Source organism: Ammodytes marinus, assembly GCF_949987685.1.
Source record: "Ammodytes marinus genome assembly, chromosome: 6".
NCBI lineage: Eukaryota > Metazoa > Chordata > Actinopteri > Uranoscopiformes > Ammodytidae > Ammodytes > Ammodytes marinus.
Window position 1 is genome coordinate 4629248 of NC_137235.1, and position 27480 is coordinate 4656727.

Below are 27480 nucleotides of genomic sequence, written 5' to 3' on the forward strand. Positions count from 1 at the left end.
ACATAAGGGATGCATTACTCTATAATAATAAGTCTGCATTAATAACACTAACTTTATTTTTATGATTCAAATGCAAATAGTTCACCTAATGTTGTCTTTGATAGTGTTCATAGATTTAATCATATTGACTTGAAGCGAAATATTAGGGGTTGCAGCATTACGCTATTGTAAAACTTTCCCTGGTAGTTTCGCTCTGAAGTGCAGGCAGAAATCGGGACAACACACCCCATTGTTTCATTGTTGAAAGTCAAAAATGGCCTCCTTAATGTCAGCAATGTGCTCATGGTTAATGCTGACACGAAGATGATGTACAAAAGTCTTGTTGTGTGTGTTTTGACGATTGTAGTTGAATGATAAAGGAATATTAATGGCTGCAACCAGGCGCAGATATTGGCACAAAGCACATTGTTAATCCTCTGTAGATTTTGTGTATTTTTTTATTGTGTTTTCTTGCACTCGCTTTGTAGGTAAAATGAATACTAAACTTCCTATAATGTCCTGTTGTTGTCTTGTAACATGCAGTGCTATAGGCTATAACTTGAATTTAAGCAAGACATTTTTTAAACGAGGTTGTCTTTCAAAGCTTGAAGTATATCTATTATTCTACACTTCCTAACCAAGCCTTGCTGGACTTTATTGGTGTCTGGAAAACGAAATAAATTATTTTTTTATGATACAACACTATATTATATATATTTTTTTTTAAATTGTGCAGTGATTTGCTGGATTATATGTCGTTTTCTTGGTGTGTGTCAAAAAGTGAGTGAAAGTTCCTCCCATCATGCACCTGACTGTAGCTTGGGTTCACTAATTCAAACTAAAGATACCAAATCATTTGTTTGATGCTGTGTGTGTGTGTGTGTGTGTGTGTGTGTGTGGTTGGTTGTGTGTCTGTTTGTGTGTGTGTGTACAAGTATTTAAATCCAATCCAAGTGTGCGAGTGAGATGTAGCCACCTGTTTCTGGTCATCGTTCAATGTAAAGTATATGGCTAAAAGTATGTGGACGGTCAAACATTATAGACATGTGTGTGTGATAGCTGAGCGGCAGTGGGCGTTATGCTGCTGCTGCTGTAACGCCTGTAAATGTCATATGTGAAGTCTTTCCCACTTGATTTCAATAGCTTGGCTGCTGGAGATTCTCTACAATAGCGTTATAATATAACACCTTTGATACAGGAGACACACAGATCGGGTCCTTCTTTATATCCTTTATTTAACCAGGTAAAGGTCATCGCGATTACAATCTCTTTTATTAAGGTGGAGTCAGCGATTCTGGAGAAATCCTTGTTGCCACATCACTTTTTCTCAAAATCAGTAAATATCTCCTCATACATCTCATCGGCTACCTGTCCGTACTCTGTGTGCACTGAAGAAAAATCCAGTGTTAATACACAAGCTTGGCTCTGTAAATGATATGTTGCTTGCTACGGTGGAACCCTTTGTTTACATTCCCTTTGTCTATGTACCATTTACAGAACCTAGGCTGTGCATTAACACCAGATTTTGACAATAAGAATACTCCAGAAACCCTGACTCCTCCTTTTTTTTTTTAAGAGACTTGGCCAGGCAAGAAGGAGACAGGTACAGACACTAAGTAACACTCACATCAAGACAAATACAAGTGAAAATGTAGCTTAAGTGCAACAGGGAAAATGCATTGAAATAAATTATTGATTTAAAAAAAAAAAAAACATTTGCCATTTCTAACAGAGTCTGATTTCAAACTCTTTACAACGGCTTTTATATCACTTAGTCACTAGAGCCGGAAGTTTGCAGTTTATTCCAGGAAGAGGAAAACTTAAAGGTCTTCTTACCCAGCTCTGTCATCAGCAAAGTGCCCTGAGATCGTCAGCCATGGGAGAAACGGGGACATTAGACTTTTTTTCTCATGAGGCTAGAGTCCCATTAAATATCTGGTTGTTGTTCTGACACATGTTGTATAGGGATTTTTATTTGTTATTGGTCATTGGTTGTTTTTATATATAGTATATCTAGTTGTATGTGTGTGAGAGTGTTGAGTGTATATCAGAAGTGTGGACTCAAGTCACACATTTGCTATAGTCTGGCTAGAGAGAATCCAAACAGACCTTCAGCTAGACTTGGGACTTTAACACATATGACTCAGGATTTCCCTTGGGTAGCCTTCATCAGTTTGAATGAATGAATGAAGAAAAATGAATGAACGGATTCATTTAGTTGCCAGTTGCCACTATAATAATATTATTATGTCATTACTACTGCTGTTGTTGCAGTGACATCATTGCCCTCCCGGACTCCTCTCTTTCATCCTAATTTTTACGAGTTCTTTCCAGTTTACCTTTTACAATGTCCTCTGGCCATATTTTGCATAAACGTTGTCTCATCCTATCCCTGTGTGCCACCACGCCTGCTTTTTCCTCTTTGTGACTGGCTGGTTAATAAAGATAGCATCATCCACCACTGCCTCAAGTCTTTCCACAGTAGAACTGTATTCTTGAGCCTTAAGTCTATAGTACTTCTTCGTCTTCCAACAGGTGCATTTCTGGCTGCCCCTAATGTATTTGAAAACAAGTCTGTTAAGTTTGTTCGTTCTGTGCTACTGTAGAAACATGGTGGTGCAACATGGCGGCACTCCCCGCTTCTATATAGATCTAAACGGCTCATTCTAAGGTGATACAATTAAATTTTTTTTCAAGCAAGTATACACAAACTTGTTCTTAAAAAGCGACAATAAATGATACACACCTGCACCTTTTCAAGACTACCGCCTGCAGTGTAGTTGAATACAATTGCTAAACAATACAATAAAACAGAATAACATTGCATGAATGCTAAAGTCTAACATCTTTCTTGCCTTCCTGCGTTTAAAGCATCTCAAAATCAATATATGATATCAAAGCTGGGTGTCTCTCCACTCTCCAACAAGCTTATACAAAAATCAAGGCTCATGTATAAAACAGTCTCCATGGCAACAGTCACTCAGTCACGGATTTTTTTTTATAGAACGTTCTGGCAGAGAACTGCTGTGATTGGTTCAAAACACACAAGAACCAGAGCAGTCTGTCGCCCACCTCCATTTAAAATACATTTCTCTAAAGTTAAATGACTCTCTTTCGGATGCTTACTATCATGCAACTAACTCCCCAAATGACATAGTTAGAAGGATTTTGTGGATTTGGTTTACAGGGGGCTTTAAAGGTCAAATGAATTCCCATGTTCTATAGAGATGGCTGCTTCAGCGCTGTGTTGCTCTGAGCAGGTTATTAGTGATGTTGTTGGGTGATTATAAAGCAAAGGCCGCCGTGACCTGCATTTTCAGTTCATTCACAAATGTGTTGTATGAGGGTCGAGGTCGCGGCTGTGTGTGGGTGTGTGTGGGTCAGTTAGGTTGATTGAGGCATTTTCATGTTGAAACAGGAAGGGAACAAAGTACACAAACTGTTGAAAGCACGCTATTGTCTCAAATATCATTGTGTTCTGAAAAACGACCCCAAACCAGAAGTTCAGAAAAAATGTGGTTCTTTCTGTTGCCATGCAGAGTATTTTCCAATGAGGCTTTTACAAAAGATTACGCTTGTATTTTTTTAGGGAAAATCCCAGAACAGTTTGTGTTAATGTTAATCACATTTTAGACCACGAGTAATGATGTGGAACATTGTAGATAGACTAAAATGCTTTGTAGTGTGTGTGTGTGTGTGTGTGTGTGTGTGTGTGTGTGTGTCTGGCCTAAGGGCCTTACACATAGCTAGTTATTTTGGCATTTTTGATTTGTGTGTTTCTTTCGTCACCACAGCCAAAACAATAATTTAAGACCTTAATTTGAGTCACACACTTTGTTTGATTGTTCTGTTTATTGATTTCAAACATGGTAAAATGATACCAGCAAAAAAGGAAAGCCAAACGTATAATAGTATAATTCAGTGACAGGGATTATTTTCTATTATTAAACAGTGTAGGATATTGGTGTATTTCTCAGGTTGTTAATCACATTTTGAGGCAAGAACCAAAGCTTTTCATTTCACCTGGGTTCTTCTTTAAGCCACGAGCAATGATGTGGAAAACTGCTGTAGTCTTGGTGACTAACTGAATGGCTTAAGGCCAGGACACACCAGTCCGACTCGTTCCGACTACCCAAAAAATGGAGTCGCCGTTTCAGGAAGCTCCAGTCTTCCCGTCGCGGCCAAAAAACACACCGAGACGACTGCTTATTTTCCGTACGCTCTGCGCTTGCGCGGGACGTAATGTCTCCACAACAGCAGGCGGCGCTAATCTGTATTGTGGCCCGAAAAAATACGAAAGCCGGAAATGATGGGACAGCTCTCTAGAGCATAAACATAGATAGAAATACGTATTTATATTTATGGACCATAAGAGCACAATTTTTAGCAGAGAGTGTCGAGCAGTCAACAAGGGTTGATGCATGTGAGTACTCTCAAAACGAAACGAACAAACACATTAAAACGATGGCTAGCTGTTGTTAGCTGTTTGTGCTACCCGCCTCACTTCCGGGCTTCACTGATTCGCTAGCCCTCCACCAAATCAAATTGCTCTAAATGAAAGACAGTCGGCGGCCGCCGATTGAACATGAAAACAAACCAGACGACCTCTACGTCGGCCGACGTCACGGCACACACCAAACAGATTTGTGTCCCGACCCCCTACCGACACTACGACGGCGATTATCTGGCCGGTGTGTCCTGGCCTTAAGTTTGCATAGTTAAGTCAGACAGACACAAGTGTGTGTGTGTCTTATCTCACCATTAAAGAGGAGTGTCATTTCGGATGAATTTTTTAATACCACTGTTTATTTCAGCAACAAAACAACACTTTTCTGGACCATGATTTGAGAAGTATAGGCATTTCTTTCTTCCTACAAAACAGATAAAAATTCCACAGTAATCTAAATATTAATGTTGTCTAAACACCAGCAGCAATACAAGAGAACTTGCCTGATAGATCATTCAACAGTAACTCAACAGCTTTTTCATACTCAGTGCTACAGTTACATTTCAGGTGGTCCCAAGGAGTGTTTTGGTTCAATACACATGTCTACTACTCACAATATAAAGACAAATTAAATCTATAATACTTTTGCAGTGGTGGGTAAAGAGTTTGAGTTTGCATAGAGTGTGTTTTTGTGCTTTTATGCTGTGAACATTCACAGTATTTGTTCACTTGTCTGTCAGACATCTTTCATGTTTGAGGTTTTGATATCTTGTTGGGCTATAACGATCAACACTGACACACTACACACTGTTTCACGAGGCTCATGATGTGTTTTTAAACAGTTAAAAAGTTTGATGGAAGCCGGTTGTGTTCTTAGGGTCAGAATGAGGACGAGACCTTTACTAACAACCTCACTGATAGAAACTGGTGTCGTGCAGAGATGAGATCGTAGCTGCTGTCAGCTGTGACAGCTCTGTCTACAAGACTGGCAGCTCCATGTGTTCTGTCTGTGGGTCACCTCTGACCTCAGATTTGCAACCGCAGCGTGTGTGTGTGAGACTGACTGACTGTGTGTGTGTGTGTGTGTGTGTGTGTGTGTGTGTGTGTGTGTGTGTGTGTGTGTGTGTGTGTGTGTGTGTGTGTGTGTGTGTGTGTGTGTGTGTGTGTGTGTGTGTGTGTGTGTGTGTGTGTGTGTGTGTGTGTGTGTGTGAGAGACAGAATCCACTTTTACAACAGGGAGCTGATTTAAGCTTGTGTTTGGTCTGAGCCACGTGGTTGCCTAAAAATGTGAGGATTTGTTACTTTTACGTTTTGTGTGCAAACAATTTGGAGCGAGGTTCATACCAGTTTTCTGTGTTAGATGTGTTTTTGGAGGAGTGCTGTTCCTTATTTTTATGTTGTACAGATTATGAGTTCCCTTGGGGCAAAAATGTGTACAGATATATTTGGTACAAACCAATTTTAGACGTCTTACTCATTTAATCTTGGCCAACAGTGGAATTCAAAAGATAATATTGTAATTTACTTCATGACAAATAGGTGTAGTCATCAATAGTTGGTTTTGAGTTTGGTTACCTGAAAGTGACGTTGTCTGTTGGCATTTAGTCCAATTTCTTTCGGAGAATAAAATATATTTAAAAAAACAAGACATTTTTGGGTCAGTTTCCTGCATTGACCCAGCTGTTGTCCCTCTGTCTAACAGTCTTCCCTCTCTGTTCTCCTCAGTATCAGACGCAGACAGCAGTGAAGGCGGCTTCCAGCTGAAGAAGGAACATGCGCTGCGAGTGCTCGGCTACATCAGCTCCTGGACACAGAGGTCGGCACGGATTTAAAATAAAAATTATAATCAAGTAAAAAAAAGTTACCACATAGAACTTTATTTAAAGTTAAACAGCACTTTTCACACACAGAAAATGGAGCAAAAACAGTTTTTTTATTGTAAAAGAAGAGCCATTAACCGACCCCCATCTACAAACATGGCAGTACATAAAAAAATAGAACTGCTATAATTGAAAACATTGAGAAAACACCGAACTTCTAGCATATGAAGTAAAAGGAGTTTTAAAGTAGAAGATAAAAAAATTAAATGCTAGGGCTAAGTAAATAAATAATAACAATCAACCGTAAAATACAAATTAATGGAAATACTACAATAAGAAAACCTGATCTGCTGAGAAAAATGTGGAACAAACACCACGACAATGCTCTTTCTGAAATGCTGTTTCAGTGAAAAAGCTGCAGGAAGTGTTACATTTGCATTTACAGCAAAATCACACAGTAGTTTGTGTGTTCAGGGTTTTTCTCTCTCTCTGCTTCAGCTCTGTCCAGCCAATAGGACGGTGTCTTTCAAAAACATTATTAAGGCGAGACAATGCACCTGAATAGGGTATAATATTGAACTTCTAGATATCATCATGAAACCCGGCCAGTTGATTACTTACATTGAAACAATTATAGACATGTTATGGAAGATAAAATAGCCCATTTATTTCCACCCAAAAAATCTTGAAAATAATCTAAAGCAGGAATTTCTGGAAATTAGGACAAACTCCGGTTGCATTGGCTTCTTACCAACTGGGATGATCTGGTCAGCGGAAACGATGACTCATTATTGCCTTCGTCAGCAACTACAGTCCAGAAACCATCGAGCAAGGCATTCAATCAATGAAGTCATCCTACACAGGGAAGCTTTCAACCTCTGCCAGCATTCAATTGAACAAATACATATCTAAAAAAAGTTAATTTTTAGACTCTAATCTGCTCTGACAGTCAACGCCATCAAATGACATGTTGTGGGTAAATATGACTCATCCACTTTGTTGTTTTATTATTGGTCTGATTTTATATTTGGTGAGTGAAGGAGGCCGGAAGTTGCTGACTCACTTGTTTAAAATGTCACCAAGAGGGAATCCTCCCCTGGCCATGCTGGGCTTTATTTAATAGGAAGGTTACTACAGATCCTTTTAGAAAAAGTATTTAAAAGGCATTGGATTAATTCATCTAAAACTAACAAGGATTTAATTGGTCTGTAAATGTCTTCAATAAATCTTTCAAAAGTCTTAAAAAAGCTCAGACTTGCGTATTAGGATTTTATCAATATTTTTTTTCCCATGTTGCAATTTAAAAACTCCCCCAGACAGCTGCGTGCGGTGGCAGTGACATTACTCTTCCCAAAACAGCAAGATTCATAAATGATCTTATATATATATATACAGTCATATGAAAAAGTTTGGGAACCCCTCTCAGCCGGCATTATAATTGACTCTGCTTTCACACAAAAAAGATAAAAGTGGTATGTCTTTCATTTACCAGGAACAGCTAAGTACTGGGATGTTTTCCAAACAAAGATTTTTTGAAAAGCAGTATTTAGTTTTATGAAATTAAATAAAATGTGAAAAACTGGCTGTGCAAAAATATGGGAACCCTTGTGGTCTTGCTGATTTTAATGCATGTAACAGCATGTAAAACTGAGGACTTTAAACACAAAAGTGGTTGGATTATGTTGTTAAGCCTTGAACCTCATATAAAGGTCTGTTTAATCATGATAAAAGGTATTTTAGGTGCCTAAATGCAAGTTCCACTTCTCTTTGACTCTCTGCAGAAGTGAGACAGAATACGATCATCAAAACAGCTCCCAAAAGATCTTAAAAACAAAGATTATTCATTGTCATGGTTTAGCGGAAGGCTACAAGAAGCTTTCCCAAAGGTTTCAATTGTCAATTTCTACTGTAAGGAACGTTGTTAGGGAATGGAAGGACACAGGCACAGTTGCAGTTAAACCCAGGTCTAGCAGACCAAGAAAAGTACAAGAGCGGCATATGCGGCGGATTGTGAGAATGGTTGCACACAACCCAAAGATCACCTCCAAAGACCTACATGAACATCTGGCTGCAGATTGTGTATCTGTACATGGTTCTAAAATTCAGTGCAATTTGCACCAAAACATCTGTATGGCCGGGTGATGAGAAGGAAGCCCTTTCTGCGCCCACGCCACAGATACAGTTGCATGGAGTATGCAAAAGCTCATTTAGACAAGCCAGCTTCATATTGGAAGAAAATGCTTTGGACTGATGAGACAAAAATTAAGTTATTTGGTCTTTATAAAAAGCAGAAGTTTTGGTGCAAATTGCGCTGAATTGTTGAACGATATACAGATACACAATCTGCAGCCAGATGTTCTTGCAGGTCTTTGGAGGTGATCTGTGGGTTGTGTGCAACCATTCTCACAATCCTCCACCTATGCCGCTCCTGTTTTTTTCTTGGTCTGCCATGCCTGGGTTTAACTGCCACTATGCCTGTGTCCTTCCATTTCCTGACAACGTTCCCTACAGTCAAAATTGACAATTGAAACCTTTGGGAAAGCTTCTTGTAGCCTTCCCCTAAACCATGACAATGAACAATCTTTGTTTTTCAGATCTTTTGGGAGCTGTTTTGATGATCCCATTCTGTCTCACTTCAGCAGAGAGTCAAAGAGAAGTGCAACTTGCATTTAGGCACCTAAAATACATTTTCTCATGATTAAACAGACATTTCTATGAGGTTCAAGGCTTAACAACATAATCCAACCAATTTTGTGTTTAAAGTCATCAGTTTTACATGCTGTTACAGGCATTAACATCAACAAAACCACAAGGGTTCCTATATTTTTGCACAGCCAGTTTTTCATATTTTATTTTATTTCATACAACCAAATACTGCTTTTCAAAAAATCTTTGTTTGGAAAACTTCCCAGTACTTAGCTGTTCCTGGTAAATTAAAGGCATACCACTTTTATATTTTTTTTGTGAAAGCAGAGTCAATTATAATGCCGGCTGAGAGGGGTTCCCAAACTTTTTCATATGACTGTATATATATACACATACACAATTAGATTACCCATCCCCTTATAAATAAAATGATTAAATAAATACATCTAATAGCCTAAACAACCAAAGATCCTCTCAAGGCCATCTCAACTTTGTCCTTTCTTTATCTGCTGCTATTTAAATGTTGTATTGCCTCTGTAACGTCCCTGTTTCATCTGCATTTTGTGCATTTGCATTCATTTAGTTGAAGTGCTTAAGAAGTTGAGATTGTGAAAACATTTTGAGATAATGGCCATTAAAGATGGTTGTATTGGAGAAACAAATGGACGCAAACAGACAAGGTTTCGTCAAACACCTTAATTTGAAGTTTTGGACCTTTCATTGATACTGGTATGAAAGAAGACATGTTATGGAATAAAAATACACTAAACAACACTGTTTTTGATTGCAGTATCTCGTCTTCAAAATGTGAAGTTTAATTCCCTCTGTAACTTGTCCTGTCCCTGTGTCTGCAGACAATGTCTCTGCTGCTTCAAAGAATACAAGCACCTGGAGGTTTTCAACCAGCTGGTCTACGCGCTCATCAACCTGGTCATCGCTCAGATCAGCAGCTTAAGGGACCGGCTATGCAGCGCGCAGGACCGCACACACCCCGGGACAGAGGGCTCCGAATGGGGCAGGGGGGAAACTGCCCCCGGGACCCTCCCACAGCCCTCCTCGCCTGGGGAGGACGAGCCCGTTAACGTGGAAAGAGACTCTGCCGAAGAGGACGCTGCAGAGGCCCCAGAACTGAACCAGAATAAGAACCAGAGTCAGGGGGAAAACCCGCCGAGCGAGGCCCAGATGGAGGCACTAGGGCCGGGGGAAGGCGGCAGCGGGGATGGGGAGGTTGCTGGTGGTAGTGGGACTGGTGCTGGTGCTTTAGGAGAAAACAATGAAAACAACCTGGACCCGTTCAGCTCCTGGAGCACAGAGGAGAGAGAGAAACTGCTGCTGTGTGCCGCCAAGATATTCCAGATCCAGTTCCCCCTGTACACGGCCTACAAACACAACACACACCCCACCATAGAGGTAAACGAACACAACACACACCCCACCATAGAGGTAAACACACACAACACACACTGAACACCTTACCCATCCACAAGCTAGAAACTGACGTTATACATAAATGCATTACAATTCTGGTATAATGTGTGTTTCTTTTAGCCAAAGAGAGTTGAACATAACCCTTTTAGAATCAACGCTCATCTTCATAATAAAAAATCATTATAAAATCTTAATACATTCCAAAGAAGTATAAAGCAATTAAATGTGTATATCTTAGGAACGTAGACATTAAACATTGACAAGTCGACTTTTAGCAGTTGCCATGGTTTCTTCTTGGCTGTGGCTGCAGGTAACTGGCAGCGTCTACAAAATGCTTTGTGTGTTTTTTCAGTCTTGGCAAAGCCTGCCGAATGTGATCCTAAATTAAGGTGGACTCAGAATCATAATTGTGTCACCCCTCATTTTTAACAATGAATGAAAAATCTGAAGACTGTCTGCCATTTTGACGGATTAAAACATTTATGCTATCCAGCTAATTTAGAGTAATTTACACACCTGTCTAGCTAGTGGCAAATGTGCACATATTAATTTTGTTATTAATTTCACAGGACATATCTGCTCATGAAAGCAACATCCTCGGCTCATTCTGTGACATGAACGTAAGTAAATCCACCTTTTCCTTATTTTATTTGATCAACTTCTTTCATGAATGGCTCTCACATTAACATCACACAGAGCAGCATGGTGTGATCTGCTATGGACACGTTGAGACATTTAATTGACACAATTATTATTATTATTAATTATATAGTTATTGGCGTATTAGATATGTACTTTGAATAGCCTGTAGCCTCGTGTGAATGTCGATAGTTGGCCTGCTATCGGTGAATGAATGTGCATGTGAATGGTAACGTGTAAGTGGGAACAGGTCTGCCTTGAAAAAGAGTCTCCGGTCTCAATGGGCTTTACCTGTATAAATAAAGGTTAAAATAAATACAGCTCTGAAAAAAAATTAAGAGACCATTCCAAATGTTCAGTGTCTCTCATTTTACTATTTATAGGCATATGTTTTAGCGACTGGTCTCTTCATTTTTTCCGGAGCTGTAAATAATAAAAAAATAAAATAAGATAAAGACATACCAAATTAATCAAAAACAAATGCTATGCCCCTCTCTCCTCTCCCCATCCAGGACGTGGAGGTTCCTCTACACCTGCTGCGGTACGTGTGTCTGTTCTGTGGGAAACACGGTCTGTCCCTGATGAAGGAATGCTTCGAGACGGGAACGCCCGAGAGCCTCCCCTTCCCCATCGCACACGCTTTCATCACTATCGTCTCCAACGTGAGTCTGCTCAACACACCGCACAACACAGGGAAGATTTCCTACATTTTGTGTGTGTGTGCGTGTGTGTGTGCCTGTGTGTGTGTGTTGATTCCTCTGTGTGTGTGTGTGTGTGTGTGTGTGTGTGTGTGTGTGTGCACTAAACCGTCTGTTGGGGTGTGTTCGTGGTCATATGTTTGCATAAAGCTCTATATATGAAATATTGCGTTTTCAGTTGGAACAGTGATACTCATTCAGTAAATGAAGCATATAGCGATTAATTTTTACGAGCTTTAGTCTGTGCTGCTGTTGAGTCATACTGAATTTTACTTACAGATGTATTTCTAATATTCAACATGTCCTTATTTTTTGATCCATATAATATTAGATAATATGATTTTAGCTAGATGTTATTCATAAACTTTTTTTTATTTATTTTATTTCGCAGATCCGAATATGGTTGCACATTCCTGCCGTCATGCAGCACATCATACCTTTCCGGACCTATGTAATACGGTGAGTGTGTTCAAATCTTTATGTCCGGTCTATGATTCAAACAGAAGTCTCAGTGTTAAGAGGCTACAGTTTACATTTTATTAGCAGCAAATTAGGAAATCTTCCCTCAGGCACAAGTTGGTGGATTTTATTTATTCCTTGTGAAGCTCAAAGATGTTGCACTTATTTGTTGGTTCAATATTTAAGTTGAAGCTACGTTTTATTTGAGCCACTTTTCATCTGGTATTTTATTAAAACAAATGACTAATGCACAAGCGACACACCTGAGAGAGGGAAGAGGAAAGATGATGCATTATACAGAGACAGTAAGGCGAATTACACTGCTATTTGCCCAATAAAATTACAATCATCAGGGGGTTAAATCAAGAGTATCTCCTACCTATCACACCTGTTTTTACACAGATGTGCAGAAAAATGTGGTGTTGGAGAAATAAATTGAATTTGGAAATGAAGCAGCCTCGGTTCAGACTTTAAGGTGTGAAAATAGTATAAGGCTGAGGAGCTGCCATTTTGTTGAACACATTGCTACGTTGTGAGACCGCACACCGACTGTCCGACATCTCCCCCGCCTTAAACTAGAGAGGAGGAAAATGTAGCTTCTGCCAAACATTCGTTGTGACTTTTTTTAATCAAGTCGAAAGAAAATACAAAAAAACGTAGATATGATTACTAATTGATAACCTTCTAAATCCAGTGTTAATCTGTTCAATTCAGATATTATTCTTTAATTTATTACACCTTAGGAATAAAAGATTTCAGTGTCTAGGTGTGTCTGTGTTTGTCGTGGTTGGTATTAGTCTCATAGCTTTTTCCCCTCTCCGTCTCACTCTCTCTCTCTCTCTCGCTCACTCACTCAGTCAATGAGTGCACCTCGCTCATTCGTCCAAATACCAAAGGGCCACAGACACATGTGTTGCTAGGGAAGAGCTTCCGTCTCCATGGTAACAGTTGCCAGGCTCCCCCAGTGAAAGCTCTCCTCACATGACCCCAGAGGAGGCAGAGCGCCGGCAGCCTCCGGTCATGTGACCCAGCCGCCCAATAACATTTGATGGTGTACTGTTAATTAATAAGGATATAAAACAAAGGGTCATTCCCTGATTTTTTTTTTTAAATACACACTTTAATTCACCACATAGAATATCCTCCAAACTGTCACACAAAATGTAAACTCTCTTTAGTTCTTAGGAGTGCCATTTATTAGAACCATGCACAATACACAGCAGAATTTCTTCATGATGTAATAAAAGGAAAAAGCTATTTTTAAATATGCAGGGATAAGGTATAAAGGTATTTCCGCCCCCATCCCTATTTAGCAGCAATGTTGGTTAAACAATATGCTCATCAAACGAATCAAATACAAAAAATTACATTTTATTTCCCTTTTGTAGATTTTTGGGAATGCTTTCAGGGTTCAGTCTAGTATAATTCTATATATTTGTTTGTCCTTTTGTTCATTTGATCATCTTTGCTCAAACACCCTGCTTTTTTATAGCAGTGACTGCAGCCTTCTGCTCATCAGAAAAATATGTTCAAACGCCCACAAACTCCACTATCCAGCTCAGTGTATGAGTCAGCAGCGCTCTGCCGTTGATCAGATATCACAACGTACGCCTACACAGTGTCACAACAAAGTTTATCATATGTTTTGATAAGTTGGGTGAACAAAAAAAAGCTTGTTTTCATATCATAGACTAAACATTTTTAAATCGTGATGTATTTAGTTGAATTCGACAATCTTAATCATTGACATACTTGTGGCTTTAATTAGATATTTTCCAGTTATAATTGCAGCTGGTGAACTTTGCAGCTCTGTAGCCTGTGGCAGTGTAAATATTGTATTGAGATCTTTATATTTACAACAGCACATGTGCATCCTCCTACTGTTCAGGTGGACAAGGTTACACATACATAATGAATCTCTGACTCTTACATGAAGGTTCATTGAGAGTGGGTGATCTTGCTTGATGCTTTTTCTAAATAACAACTCTGAATCAGATTCTTCCACAGCAAGTCATTATGTTGAAACATTAGCATTGAGCAAAGTTTGTCAGGAGATAAATCCTTTGATTAGTTACAGTGTATGCCACAACATCGCAACAGCGCCGGTTATACTCCAGCCGCCAACCTTTGATTGCACATTTCCTGTCCACTCTTCAGCTTTACTCTTTCTTTTTTTTTAAGATATTTTTTCGGCACTTTTATGCTTTATTGATAGTGCAGAGAGACAGAGGTGAAATGGGGCAAAGAGGGCAGCGACATGCAGAGAACAACCGCGGGTGGGAATCGAACCCGGGTCTGCTGCTGGGCCCGGCCCGGGAGGGGGGCGCCTTACCAACTGAGCTAAAGGCGCCCCCAGCTTTACTCTTTCAATTAAATGTTTTTTTTTTGGGTAATTTTTCTTTTTTGTTTTATCTCTGTTTTCTTTTTTCTTTTCCATATGTTTTGACGTGCAGGTGTTTGTTGGTTTGTTTACGTGTGTTGTATAAAAAGAAAAAAGAAATGAAAAAAAACTGCAATAAATATATTGTGAATTTACTTTATTATTTTTTTAATTCCCCAAATGTTTCTTTATAAATCCTTTGCTCATTTCACTGTGGATGCTGTGTTCAGGTACCTGTGTAAGCTGTCGGACCAGGAGCTGCGTCAGAGCGCGGCGAGGAACATGGCCGACCTGATGTGGAGCACGGTGAAGGAGCCGCTGGACAGCGCGCTGTGCTTCGATAAGGAAAGCCTGGACCTCGCCTTCAAGTACTTCATGTCTCCTACGCTCACCATGAGGCTGGCAGGACTCAGCCAAATCACTGTGAGTCGCACTGGGGACATTGCTTTAAAAGTTACACTCAACTTGCTTGGGTTATTGGGCAATAAGAGGCGATTTAATAGGGGGTCTACATGGGGTTTGCACTGCTTAAAAAGTCACACACAACTTGCTTGGATTATTATGAATTTTGCCAATAATGCGGCCTTGTATCTAATACCGAATCACAGCCGTGCTGATAATGAGCGACAACATTACTCCCTCTCATGTGATATTGCTTAATTAGAGGCGTTTTAATAGGGGGTCTAGATGGGGTTTGCTACAGTAGCATCTAAATAACGGCCTATGAGAAAACTCAGTCAGGTAGGGTTTAGCGATTAGATGAATTGTTGATATCTGTGGATGTGGATTATTATTCAGATAAATGTCGTCTCATTTGTCTGTTGTATTAACAGTTAAGTTCACAATTCTTTAATGGTAAATGTCAGTTGATTTGGTAACTTTAAGGACTTTGGGTCTGGCAAATAAAAATACCTTGTTTTTTTTTACTAGGGCTGGTGCTTTATTTGGTAGATTTAATTTAGTTTGTAAGAAAACAATAAACATAAACCATACATTTGATGTTTGGCTGTGCCTGTATTTCCCAGGAATCGGGGATCATATAGCCCAGAGCCAGTTTGTCTGCCAACAGCTTCCTTTTCATTTGTAGACTTTGCAGCGGCTCTGTTGGGAAATAACCTTTTAGAAAACATTATTTAATTCTTTTTTCACTCATCATTGGGTATGTTTGTCTGTTGTTACCTCAGAATCAGCTGCACACCTTCAATGACGTCTGCAACAATGAGTCGCTGGTGTCCGACACAGAGACGTGAGTCAGTTATCAGATGCCTTTGCTCATTTAGAAACTATGGCATTGCCCGTAGGAAGCAGGTATTAACTTATGCATGCTTAAATGTAGCCCGTCTATGAAAGTTGGACACAGAAATGGATGTAGGCTTCACATAGGCAGTGTCACACAGTCATTGAAATGGCTGTTGCATCGCTCGTCATTGTCACTTTTGGTCTATCTTTAATATTTTTTTTTTATCAACAATTGCAATAGATCAAAACTCTTCATAACCATTAGTGTTGAATTGTATTTTAAGGCTCGCATCTTAGATACTGCATGTATAAGTTTCTTAGGTTAACCTTTGTGTTACTAAACTAAATGTGTCTGAACACCTCATACTAACTCTCCTTCGTCTCTCCAGCTCCATAGCAAAGGAACTCGCCGACTGGCTCATCCACAACAACGTGGTGGAGCACATATTCGGACCAAATTTGCACATTGAGGTGAGACCTTTTATTTCAGTGATGATGAGAACTGACTTTGAATGCATGTCGATTAAATTAACAACATTTTGACTTATTTTTTTGTAGCTATACAAGTGTTTCTGCCCATAACATTTTATCATAGTGGCTCAAGTGGTTAAAAATAAAGTTAGAAAATATTAAACAAAAGTAGGATAAAAAATAAATAAAAATAATATGCCGTAAAAAAGACAAATATATGAGAATTTCATCAAACATCTTGTCCCACAGTAAACATGGGATACTGTTAAAATGCAATGCAATTTGTATTCGGCAATTTATATTTCGGCATTTGAGATGGAGGTCCATTTATTTTCTCCATGCACAGCTGATTTTAAGTGGTTATGTGTTCCAGATCATTAAACAGTGCCAAGTGATCCTGAACTTCTTGGCGGCAGAGGGGCGACTCAGCACGCAGCATGTTGACTGTATTTGGGCTGCAGCTCAGGTAAGAGGGGACAAATAAACACCTCACTGTACACAGCTTTTTACTTACTCTTTACTAACCTATATTAGATTGTTTTAAGTTGTATACCAACCATATTTAAGTACAAACATATCATCCGCTCAATGAAGACCACTGTGTTTTGTTGCTATCCAAATATAACTAAATATATAATAAATTCTGCTTCTTGTTTTGTGTTTTAGCTGAAACACTGTAGCCGTTACATCCACGACCTTTTCCCTTCGCTCATCAAGAACCTGGACCCAGTGCCTCTCCGCCATGTCCTCAACCTGGTGTCAGGCCTGCACCCCAGCGCACACACCGAGCAGGTACACACACTCACTCACTCACTCACTCACTCACTCACTCACTCACTCACTCACTCACTCACTCACTCACTCACTCACTCACTCACTCACTCACTCACTCACTCACTCACTCACTCACATTTTATGTGCGTAAATATACAAATACCTTATTCTTCTTTTGGATATTATTTAACATTTGATCTATGCATGTAAAGTGTCCTTGGGTGGCTTGAAAGGTGCTCACAATAAAATGTATTGTTTTCATTATCTTCACTACACTGTTCAGAATCCAATTTTTCCTTTTTACTTTTATTACATCTTATTGTACAGTACACAAGAGTAAAATTCTTAGGTTCCTCAACATTCACATAGCAGCAACAGTACAAGATAAAGTTAATAAAGATAACAATCCATAAGAAAAAATAAGTAAAAAAAATATAAAATTAATATGTTAAATATGTTTTTTAAGTGTCTCATGCGTCTCTATCCCTCGTCTGCAGACATTGTATCTGGCCTCACACTCACTCACTCGCACAGACACACACACACACACACACACACACACACACACACACACTTGGCTTGAAAGGTGCTCACAATAAAATGAATTCCTATAATTATCTTCACTACACTGTTGTTTCTTAAGTGTCTCCTGCGTCTCTCTCTCCCTGTTTAGACGTTGTATTTGGCCTCTATGCTGATCAAGGCTTTATGGAACAACGCCCTGGCAGCCAAGGCACAGCTCTCCAAACAAAGCTCCTTCGCCTCTCTACTCAACACTAACATCCCCATGGGCAACAAGAAAGGTCAGTGTGGAATTAAGAAGGGCTGCAGTACATTTAGATTGGTGGTTGATTGTGGCTGGATCAGTGTATAACAGTATCGGTTTACAAAATGTACTGTAGGGCTTTTTTACAGCGTCAATCCATTTGGTCTGAGTGACATTGATGCTTTTGGTTTGGACTTCTGTTTAGTCTGGTTTGGTATGAAAGCGTTGGAATTAATTTGGACCAAATAAGAACACAAATTTGCTGCAGTTGTGAAAGTGTATATAATATATTTATTATAAAACTGGATTATAAAAATGTATATGTAATCACTTTAATGGTGTAGCTGGTTAAGGTGGATTTTATTTTAATTATTTGATTTGTTAAACTTTATCTGCTTATTAGATTAGATTGCAATTCTCCATTCAGGAACTGCAGTGTTAATACACAGCCTAGGCTTTGTAAACTGCTATGTTGCTATAGCTACGGTGGGCCCCCTTTGTTTACAAAAGGGTTTGGTTTTCTCCCCACAGATTCAGTCAGGTTCCTTGTTGTCAGTCTGTCTCCCTTTGTGGTCTCAGGTTCTCCGGCCGCCAGTCCCGACAGCAGCGACAACAGTGACACGCAGCACAGCGGGGGAAGTGATATGGAGATGGACGACCAGATGATGACCGGCAGCAAGAGAGGCCAGCAGAGGCTGTCTGATACTGAGGTACAGTGCATCTGTTTTCACCTGCTATATTTACCACAAACACGTGCCATGGAAATTATATGAAGGCAGACTGCAACATGCCGGGATGAAAAATATGACTTTGTTGGCAGTTTCTGACACTTAACTTTATGTAAACTTCATCATCATTTGTTCTATAGAGAAAATAAGTGTTTAAGAGGTCAAACAGTCATTTTTCTGGGTCAAGATTCAACAATATTTGCAAATCAAAAAATATTTTGTGCTCTGTCCCTCAGATATTTACTAGTTTACTAATTTGAAATTTTGCTCTTGTCTAACTGACATTAGTGATTTAATATAATGGTTTTGTCTCCCCAGGAGTCTATGCAGGGCAGCTCTGACGAGACAGCGAACAGTGTGGAGGAAGGCAGCAGCGGTCCGGGCAGCAGCAGCGGCCGTAGCGAGGCGTCCAGTAACGAGGCCGCGTCCAGCCGAGCCAGCCAATCAGCTGGCAGCCCCGGCAGCGAGATGCATTCTGACGACATGGCCGACAGCGAGGCTCTGAAGGAGGAGGAGGACGATGAGGAGGAAGATGATGATGAAGAAGATGATGATGATGACGAGGTACGTGAGATTTCTTTATATTTTTTCGCCGTTAAAGGTGGAGTCAGCGATCCTAGAGAATGTTTATTGTCTACATCACTTTGTCAAAATCAGGGAATATTTAGTCACCATCCGCTACCTGTCCTTACTGTGTTCGTGCTGAAAAAAATGTCAGTCCACAGTTAATGCACGTCCTAAGCTCTGTAAAAGAGCATGTTGCTAGCTATGGTTGGCTCCTTTTGTTTACATGCCTTATTACAGGCAACAAACATTATCCTGAATCGCTGACTCCAACTTTTAACTTTTCTATTTTTTTTATTTTTTTTTTTGCTGTCCTCAGTCGGGCTAGGGGTGTAAGGGCAGAGGGTGTCATATTGTGAAGTCTACTGAGGCTAATGGCTATTTGTAATATTGGGTTATATAAATAAAAACTAGGGCTGTCAAACGATTAAAATTTTTAATCAGATTAATCACAGGATTCTGTGGATTAATCACGATTAATCACGATTAATTCTACCATTCGAAATAGGCCCAAAAAATTACCATTTCTTCTGTATATTGTTATATGAATTGAAAGATAAAGGACAGAAGGTGAATATATACATTTAAATGTAGTTTTTATTCATTGAAAATCCAAATGATGGTGTAATTACTGCAAATAAATTATAATCAACTAAAACAACCAACTTAAATTTGGCTGTCTCTATTCAGCAAATATAGCATAGGCTATAATGGCATGTATTGAGTGAATCCATGGTTTTGCATTCCTGAATACAACCTGATTGCAGTTTGTTCGTGTGTCTGTGTGTAGAAAAGGCCCCAAAGTTCATAAGTTAGTGTTTGATATTTTCTACAGTGTGTTAAGATGTGTTTTATTCAGTGTGGATAACTGTCAGTAGCTGCCGTGACGTCAGTCGGCCGGAGAGTCTGTTTAGTAAGTTTCCTTTCTCTTCTCCCTCGGTCGGATGTGTGAGCGTTGCCGCAGTAATCGATCATTCCACATGTGAAACGTGTTTATTTGAGTTTATGGGAATCACCCGTGAGTGAGTAAGAAGCCTAGGCCTACATGCAGTCCCGATCGCTGTTATAAATTAGGCTATAGTTTATGCATGTTATTAAAGGCCACGATTCGCGGGTCGCAACAGCTGTTGTAACGTCTCCTCACGAGTCACGAGCGGAGTTTAAGCCTGTGTTTCTTTTCCTGCGATCTATGCTGCTGTGTCTGTGAAAGAAGGAAAATAAAGAGCGGATAAACCATAGGCCTACTCCTCCTCTCCTCGTCTCATGCTTATAGTCTGACGTGTTTGGCCATAAGTGCTGTTCTGGCCGACACCTCTGAAGTGAAACCTGTGATACCTGTGTGTGTGTGTTTGTGTGTAGCCGACGTTGTTGTCACGCACACACCTCTAAAAACTGCAGACGTTTGTTTCCTCCCGTGAACGGAGCAGAATGTTTCTCCTGTTGCTTCCGAGAGCAACTGCCAGCCGCGACACAGACGTGGCCGTTAGCAGCAGTTATAGGTCCGTGGTTAGTAGTTTAAAACACAGACTAGCGTGCTGCTATGTTTGGCTGTGCGCAGCTGATCCTGGGTCAGCCACGGCGTGAGTGACTGTGTAGAGCGGGTGGGATGCACGGGGCGGATCATTCACATGCGTTAAATGCGTTAAAAAAAATTAACGCATTAATTCCAGAAATTAATCACCCTGCGTTAACGCGTTAATTTTGACAGCCCTAATAAAAACTGATTTTATTTCATTCTATTTGAGGAGGAAGAGGAGGGGAACCGGTCGGCTGCTGAAGGCGGGCAGCACAAGGAGCCGAGGGAGCAGACTGAATCCAGGAAACGTAAAGCGGGAGAAGCTCTGGGAGAGGGAACCAGCCAGGGGAGCGGGTCAGCCAAGCCCAAGACCCTCCCCTTCAACCCAGACACTTCTTCTTCTGCTGTCATGGTTAGCGTGGCGTCCACGTCTCTGGAGGGCCGCATGAGGCTACTGGACGCTTGTACCGCCTCGACGTCAGCTCGGCCCGAAGGCGCAGACCTACAGCAGATAACGCAGCCGGAGATGGGCCAGTCACAGCCACAGGAGCCCCCCTGTCTGCCGCGGCCCGGGGACTTCCTGGGAGACGCCATCGGGAGTGAACTGTTTAACTGCAGACGCTTCATAGGACCACAGCACCACCACCATCACCATCATCATCACCACCACCATGAAGGGTAAGGAGGAACATTTGGGACACTTTAATGAGAATAAAATTAAAACATTTCTTTTTCTTTATTTTCACAATACATTTATTGACTTTTTGTCAGATTATTATTTTTTTGACCCATGTGGAAAGTCCTTTGGATATACTCCAAGCACACACAGTTTGGGATCCAAAGGCACCCTGATTTTAAATATTTCTGTCAAATATTTTATAACTTCCTTCCATAAATCCTGGATCTTTGAACATTCCCATAAGCAATTGAATAGAGTTCCTTTTCAAACATTTAACAATGACACAAAATAAGTAAAACGAGAAACGAGGAAACGCTATTCTAGAAAACCTTGAGGAAAATCCAAAAATTGTCAGAATTGTCTCTAAACCAAAGTAATCAATGGTTTTTTTCCTTCTTCAATCTCCTTTTTTTAATTGTTTTAATCGGTCTTTTATTTCATTCCGAAACAGCATTAAAAAAAGTAATAGAAGTTCTTGAATCTAAATTGCCTGAAGTTGTAAAATCCCTGTGAACCGTATAATTGTTTTACTGAGTTCTATCATGAGACTCACTACCGAGACAAAGTGCAGATAAGGTTTATGTCTTTAATTTGAGCAAGGTATCAGGGAAATTAAGAGAAAGATAACAACTAAAAAAAGTGAATTAAGTGTTTTAGTTTATTGTAAGGGAAGTCAGTGGCAGTTATTCTCTTAAAAGAGAAAGGGTAAAATAAAAAACGCAAAGTCAAGTAGAGTTTGCTTGCATGAAACCTTTTCTGACCTTGCTCTCAGGTTACTTCAAGAGCGTTTGTCATTTCATTGGTTGCACATTTAAAGGTCAGAGTTGCACACAAGGTTAGAGTTGAAAGTGAACTTGAACTTGCAAAGCTTAAAGGTGGAGTCAGTGATTCTGGAGAAAGCTTGTTGTCAAAATCACTTTCTGTCAAAAACAGTGAATATCTCCTCACTATCCGCTACCTTTTCATACTGTGTGCGCTGAAAAAATATCCAGTGTTAATACTCAGCTTAGGCTCTGTAAACAGGCATGTTGCCAACTACAGTGGGCCCCTTTGTTTACATACAAATTGAGCTGATTGATATGCTTTCACTGTCTCTCCTTTGTGCCCTCAGTCCCATGATGTCCAAAATCAGCTAAAAAATAAATCCAGTGTTAATACTCAGCTTAGGCTCTGTAAACAGGCATGTTGCTAACTACAGTGGGCCCCTTTTTGTTTACATACAAATTGAGCTGATTGATATGGTTTCAATGTCTCTCCTCTGTCCCCTCTCAGTCCCATGGTGGAGGACATGCTGAGTGCTGATGACGTGAGCTGCAGCAGTTCTCAGGTCAGCGCAAAGTCAGAGAAGAACATGGCCGACTTCGACGGCGAGGAGTCGGGCTGCGAGGAGGAGCTGGTCCAGATCAACTCACACGCTGAACTCAGCTCACACCTGCAGCAGCACCTGCCCAACCTGGCCTCCATCTACCACGAGCACCTGGTGCAAGGTGAGGCACAAGCAAGGGGTTGGGCATGTTTGGAATAATCTGATTATAAGGGATGGGACCGATCGGATCCAATATGGGTATTGGGTTTGATATGGCTGCAATCCACTCATTGGATATTGGAGTGAAACCTTTGATCCAAATTCCATAGTTGTTTTTTTTTTTCTCTTTTTTTTAAATCAAAGCGCTTTTTCTTTTTTAATAACTTGGTTGTTTTTCATGCATTTGTTTAAGATTTGTTTTTACTGCACAACATCAACAATATATCTAACTTCTGTATAGAAACCATTCAAAGCAGTTCATATAAAGAATGAATGTTTGAATACATTTGAACAATTTTTTTAAATTTTGTATATTCTTTGGCTCTTTTTTGGGTAAGCCGTACATGTAATATCACCACCAAAAGGGTATATAAATTATGATATCGGACAGTATCGGTTATATTAAGAACCAGTGAAGCTGATCGTGTGAGCGCTGTATTCTGTGTAGGTCCAGCGGTCCATAAGCACCAGTACTCCAGCAGCCACGCCGTCACAGACATCAACCTGGACAACGTCTGCAAGAAGGGAAACACTCTGCTGTGGGACCTGGTGCAGGACGAGGACGCAGTAAGACCTCAAACACAGCGCTCTAGGATTGAACATTGTTTTTTTTTTGTGTTTTTTCTAGATTATTTTTTGGCATTTTTATGCTTTATTAGACAGGTCGGAGAGACAGAGATGAAATGTGGCAGAGAGGGGAATGACATTCACAGAACGACCCGGGCCTGATTTAAACCCCAGGATTGAACAGTGTAGGAAGGGAGACTTTTTGAAATAGCAGACATTTTAATCGTTGGGCTAAAGACGAAGGGATCAAGGATTTATTCAAATATAAGGATTTTCTAAATAAAAGGCTTGAAGTCCAAGTGAAGTCAACGGTGTTAAAGTCCGAGTCTGCAGTGTCACAGTCTGAAGTCAGAATATCTGTGACTCCAGTCCAATATTTGTTGTCACACTGCTTTCACATTATCTGAACAAAAAATAGCCTTAGATTTTTAATAATCAGTCTTGCTTCACTTCAGTCATAACTGAATTATTTAAAATGCTAGTACGCACATATTCAACGTTTTGTTTGCTATTCTTTAACGACCTGAGGTTATTATAACTTTCTTATTAGAAGACTCATCAAAGTAATCACAAGGTGTTTCCCAGAAGCAATATTCTCCAAATGAAAATGCCGACAGATAAAAATAAAGAAAAAGAAGATAGTTCAATAAGAGCCTTGAATAATGAGCTGTTTAGTCTGCTAGAGGTGAAAAATCACAACTCAAAGCCAGAAAGGCTGCAACATTTAATTTCCTCCTCAGTGTTAAAGTGATCTTACTCACTCTGTGTGTGTGTGTGTGTGTGTGTGTGTGTGTGTGTGTGTGTGTGTGTGTGTGTGTGTGTGTGTGTGTGTGTGTGTGTGTGTGTGTGTGTGTGTGTGTGTGTGTGTGTGTGTGTGTGTGTGTGTGTGTGTGTGTGTGTGTGTGTGTGTGTGTGTGTGTGTGTGTGTGTGTGTGTGTGTGTGTGTGTTTTTATAGATCCACCTGTCTGAGGGTCTGATTAATGAAGCAGAGAAGCTGTTGTGTTCGCTGGTCTGTTGGTTCACAGACAGACAGATCAGAATGCGCTTCATCGAGGGTTGCCTCGACAACTTAGCACACCACAGGTAACAGTCACTTATAAGACACTAAAGGTCAGTCTGAAGTCCTTTTTACTGGTCTTAGAGTTACAAAAAAAAAATAAGAAATGCACAACTTTTTTGAGCCTGTGAAGTCTGAAATTATAGAGTAAACCAGAGTTTAAAAAAAATTCAGCTAATAGAATTAAAAATATTTCCAGAACAGTTTTAATATTTAGTTTCTTTCTTTCCTTTACTCCTTGTATTGACCCTCATCTCTTCCTCTCTCCTCAGGTCTGTTGTGGTTTCGTTGCGTCTACTACCAAAACTCTTTGGCACTTTTCAGCAGTTTGGCTCCAGCTATGACACCCACTGGATCACCATGTAAGTCAGATTGTTTAGCTTTAGTATCATAACAACCAAGCTCAGATTAATGTGTTGAACAGCTTCGATTCTTAAAACTGTATAGCTTGTATATTTGCCTTTATTAATATGATAATTCCGTTTTTTATACTGCTTCTGTTTGTATGTATCTCATCTTATTCTACTGTTTGTAATTCCTCTCAGTTCCTGTTTTTATGAGTTTGATTATGAGTTAAATAAAGTTGCCAATTTTTTTGTTGAACTTCTACTTGTCCTAAAGCTGTTAAATTGTTCCTAAATACTAAATCTAATTTTCCGGTTTGTTCAGGTGGGCAGAGAAGGAGCTGCACATGATGAAGTTGTTCTTTGACAACCTGCAGCACTACATCCAGGAAGTCCGCGAACAACGGCACAAGTTTGCACTGTGAGTCTGTCGGGGGGGAAATATCTGATCTTTCTTTTCCCATAGACTTTGTGAATTGATTTGTAATATAATATCATTTTCTAAAGTGATTCTTCAGTGTTAGACACCATGTCAGGTGTTTTGCAACTGCGTTATGACGTTGGTTAACTCACGGTGACATACCGATTTTAATCTTTCAGTCAAGCGTAATACTAAAAATAATAATAATAATAAATGGTTAGCTAAATCAGACATTTACTTTTTATTTTTTTTCCACAATATGTTTATTTTCTTTTTCCTTTTTGCCACAACTCAATGAAACAAAAAATACAACAAAATACACATAATACAAAAAAAAAAAAAAAAAAAAAAAAAAAAAAGAAGAAGCCAAATCTATCCCAAGACATTTCCTTCTACTGACTGACTCTCGTTGTGTTGTTGCAGATACAGCCACAGTGCGGAGGTCCAGGTCCGTCTGCAGTTCCTCACCTGTGTCTTCTCCACACTGGGATCCCCGGACCACTTCAGTAAGAAAACACCTCAAGTCTCCACATAGAAATATTAACGCTTGTGGTGTAGTGATTTGAGAGTGAAAATATTTTGCTCATCCAAATCATAAAAAAATCCCTTATTCCTTGATCTATCTAGTTATATAAGTGGTATCAGGTTTTTTTAGCTGTTATCTACAATATATGGGAGTCAAATAAAAAAACTAAATAAAAAACTAACATAAGGATGCATACTTTCAGAAAATATGTCCTTGTTTCTCTTGGTATTCCACTGATATTTGCTGTTCATTTTTTAAAGTCTACAAGCTTCATGCTGTAGTGAAATGAGTTGAACACAATCACAGCCATTAGAAGTTTGAGAGTCCCATGTTCCGCTCAAATAAGTTCAATAGAATTAGTTTTTAAAATAATATTAAGCAGCAATGTAAAGTGGATGTGATTTTGAACTAATTGGCTTAAATGTGCATAAACAGCTCTACGGTTGTTTTGCTTGGCTATTCCCACACTGGTGTATTTTCCTACTAAGAGAAGCATTTTCATCAGTAGTTTGTAATTGAACTCGTAATGTGGGTTTTGAGTCTTGGGGGAATGATGCTAAATAGCCCTCATTATGCAACTTGAGCTGCCCCACTGAGAACAATGCTCCCGCTGTCTGTGTGTGTGAGAGAGTGTGACGTAACATTGGTGAGAAAATATAACCCAGTTCTTGTAGTATTCTACCAGATTTAGCCCAGTTTTACACCCACAGGGAGTTTCAACTAAAGTTAGCTCATCTTCCATTAGTTTTTTTCTCAGTTTAGGAGATATGGAGTCTTTTAAATTATGTTAAACAAAATCAACTTGGGTCATTCTTCTACCCCAGATCGTTTAATTTTAAGGAAGTTTAGGGCGCTTTCAAAAATGCAAAGTTTAGATTATTTATTTAAACCCTGTGAGGTTCTATTTCAGTGAGAACATGAGCTTGAGCCCTTACACGCCTAAAGAGTTAAAAGTATCCAGTACATAATTAGAAAATCACACTTAAAGGAAGGTCTTTACCTGTTTATTTGTACCTTTTTGGGGGTTTTTCTCACCAGTCTGTATCATATTAAGTACAAAAGTGTGAATTGTTTCTATCTAGTCCGTGCTGTTTGAAGTACACTAATTGTTGGGTCTTTGTTTACATGTGATTGAGTCCGGTATAATTGTGTGTGTGTTTGTCAGGACTAAGTCTGGAGCAGGTTGACATCCTGTGGCATTGCCTGGTGGAAGACGCAGAGTGTTACGACGACGCTCTACACTGGTTCCTCAATCAGGTCCGCAGCAAAGACCAGCACGCCATGGGCATGGAGACATACAAGCACCTGTTCCTAGAGAAGGTAAAGGAGGCTCCTGTATACAGCAGTGAGATGTTTGCAAAAAATGATGAGTCAATGTCTCCAGAAGTTGATCAAATAAAATATAAAGTGAATCATGAACCATTTCTTTCACCTGTGGTCTGTCATGTGTCTATGTTTATAATCGGATACAGTTACCATTGTTACAGACACAAAGTGTTAACATTACTGTGTGTGTGTGTGTGTGTGTGTGTGTGTGTGTGTGTGTGTGTGTGTGTGTGTGTGTGTGTGTGTGTGTGTGTGTGTGTGTGTGTGTGTGTGTGTGTGTGTGTGTGTGTGTGTGTGTGTGTGTGTGTGTGTGTGTGTGTGTGTGTGTCCAGATGCCCCAGCTGAAGCCAGAGACTATCAGCATGACGGGTCTCAACCTCTTTCAGCACCTCTGTAACTTAGCAAGACTGGCCACCAGCGCTCTGGACAACGCCTCCAGCTGTGAGGTACACAAACAGTTTTTACACAGTATTTAAATTA

At 39.8% G+C, this 27480-nt stretch overlaps 1 protein-coding gene across 8 annotated transcripts in view; it reads left to right on the forward strand.

Moving 5' to 3' along the window:
• Positions 1 to 27480, forward strand: part of usp34 (ubiquitin specific peptidase 34) — a 56379-nt gene that overhangs the window by 1076 nt on the left and 27823 nt on the right. For 5 of the 8 annotated variants that reach the window (XM_080029605.1, XM_080029608.1, XM_080029609.1 and 2 more), the window contains exons 2-23: positions 6152 to 6242; positions 9747 to 10302; positions 10890 to 10940; positions 11472 to 11621; positions 12049 to 12116; positions 14727 to 14919; positions 15681 to 15742; positions 16125 to 16206; positions 16580 to 16672; positions 16873 to 16998; positions 17654 to 17783; positions 18326 to 18456; positions 18793 to 19038; positions 20784 to 21232; positions 22506 to 22720; positions 23207 to 23325; positions 24282 to 24409; positions 24656 to 24745; positions 25053 to 25148; positions 25572 to 25654; positions 26840 to 26994; positions 27333 to 27446. In XM_080029605.1, coding sequence (XP_079885731.1) covers positions 6152 to 6242; positions 9747 to 10302; positions 10890 to 10940; positions 11472 to 11621; positions 12049 to 12116; positions 14727 to 14919; positions 15681 to 15742; positions 16125 to 16206; positions 16580 to 16672; positions 16873 to 16998; positions 17654 to 17783; positions 18326 to 18456; positions 18793 to 19038; positions 20784 to 21232; positions 22506 to 22720; positions 23207 to 23325; positions 24282 to 24409; positions 24656 to 24745; positions 25053 to 25148; positions 25572 to 25654; positions 26840 to 26994; positions 27333 to 27446 — 3428 coding nt within the window. The remainder of the gene's footprint in view (positions 1 to 6151; positions 6243 to 9746; positions 10303 to 10889; positions 10941 to 11471; positions 11622 to 12048; positions 12117 to 14726; positions 14920 to 15680; positions 15743 to 16124; positions 16207 to 16579; positions 16673 to 16872; positions 16999 to 17653; positions 17784 to 18325; positions 18457 to 18792; positions 19039 to 20783; positions 21233 to 22505; positions 22721 to 23206; positions 23326 to 24281; positions 24410 to 24655; positions 24746 to 25052; positions 25149 to 25571; positions 25655 to 26839; positions 26995 to 27332; positions 27447 to 27480) is intronic. The other 3 variants (XM_080029606.1, XM_080029612.1, XM_080029610.1) reach the window with 1 other exon arrangement.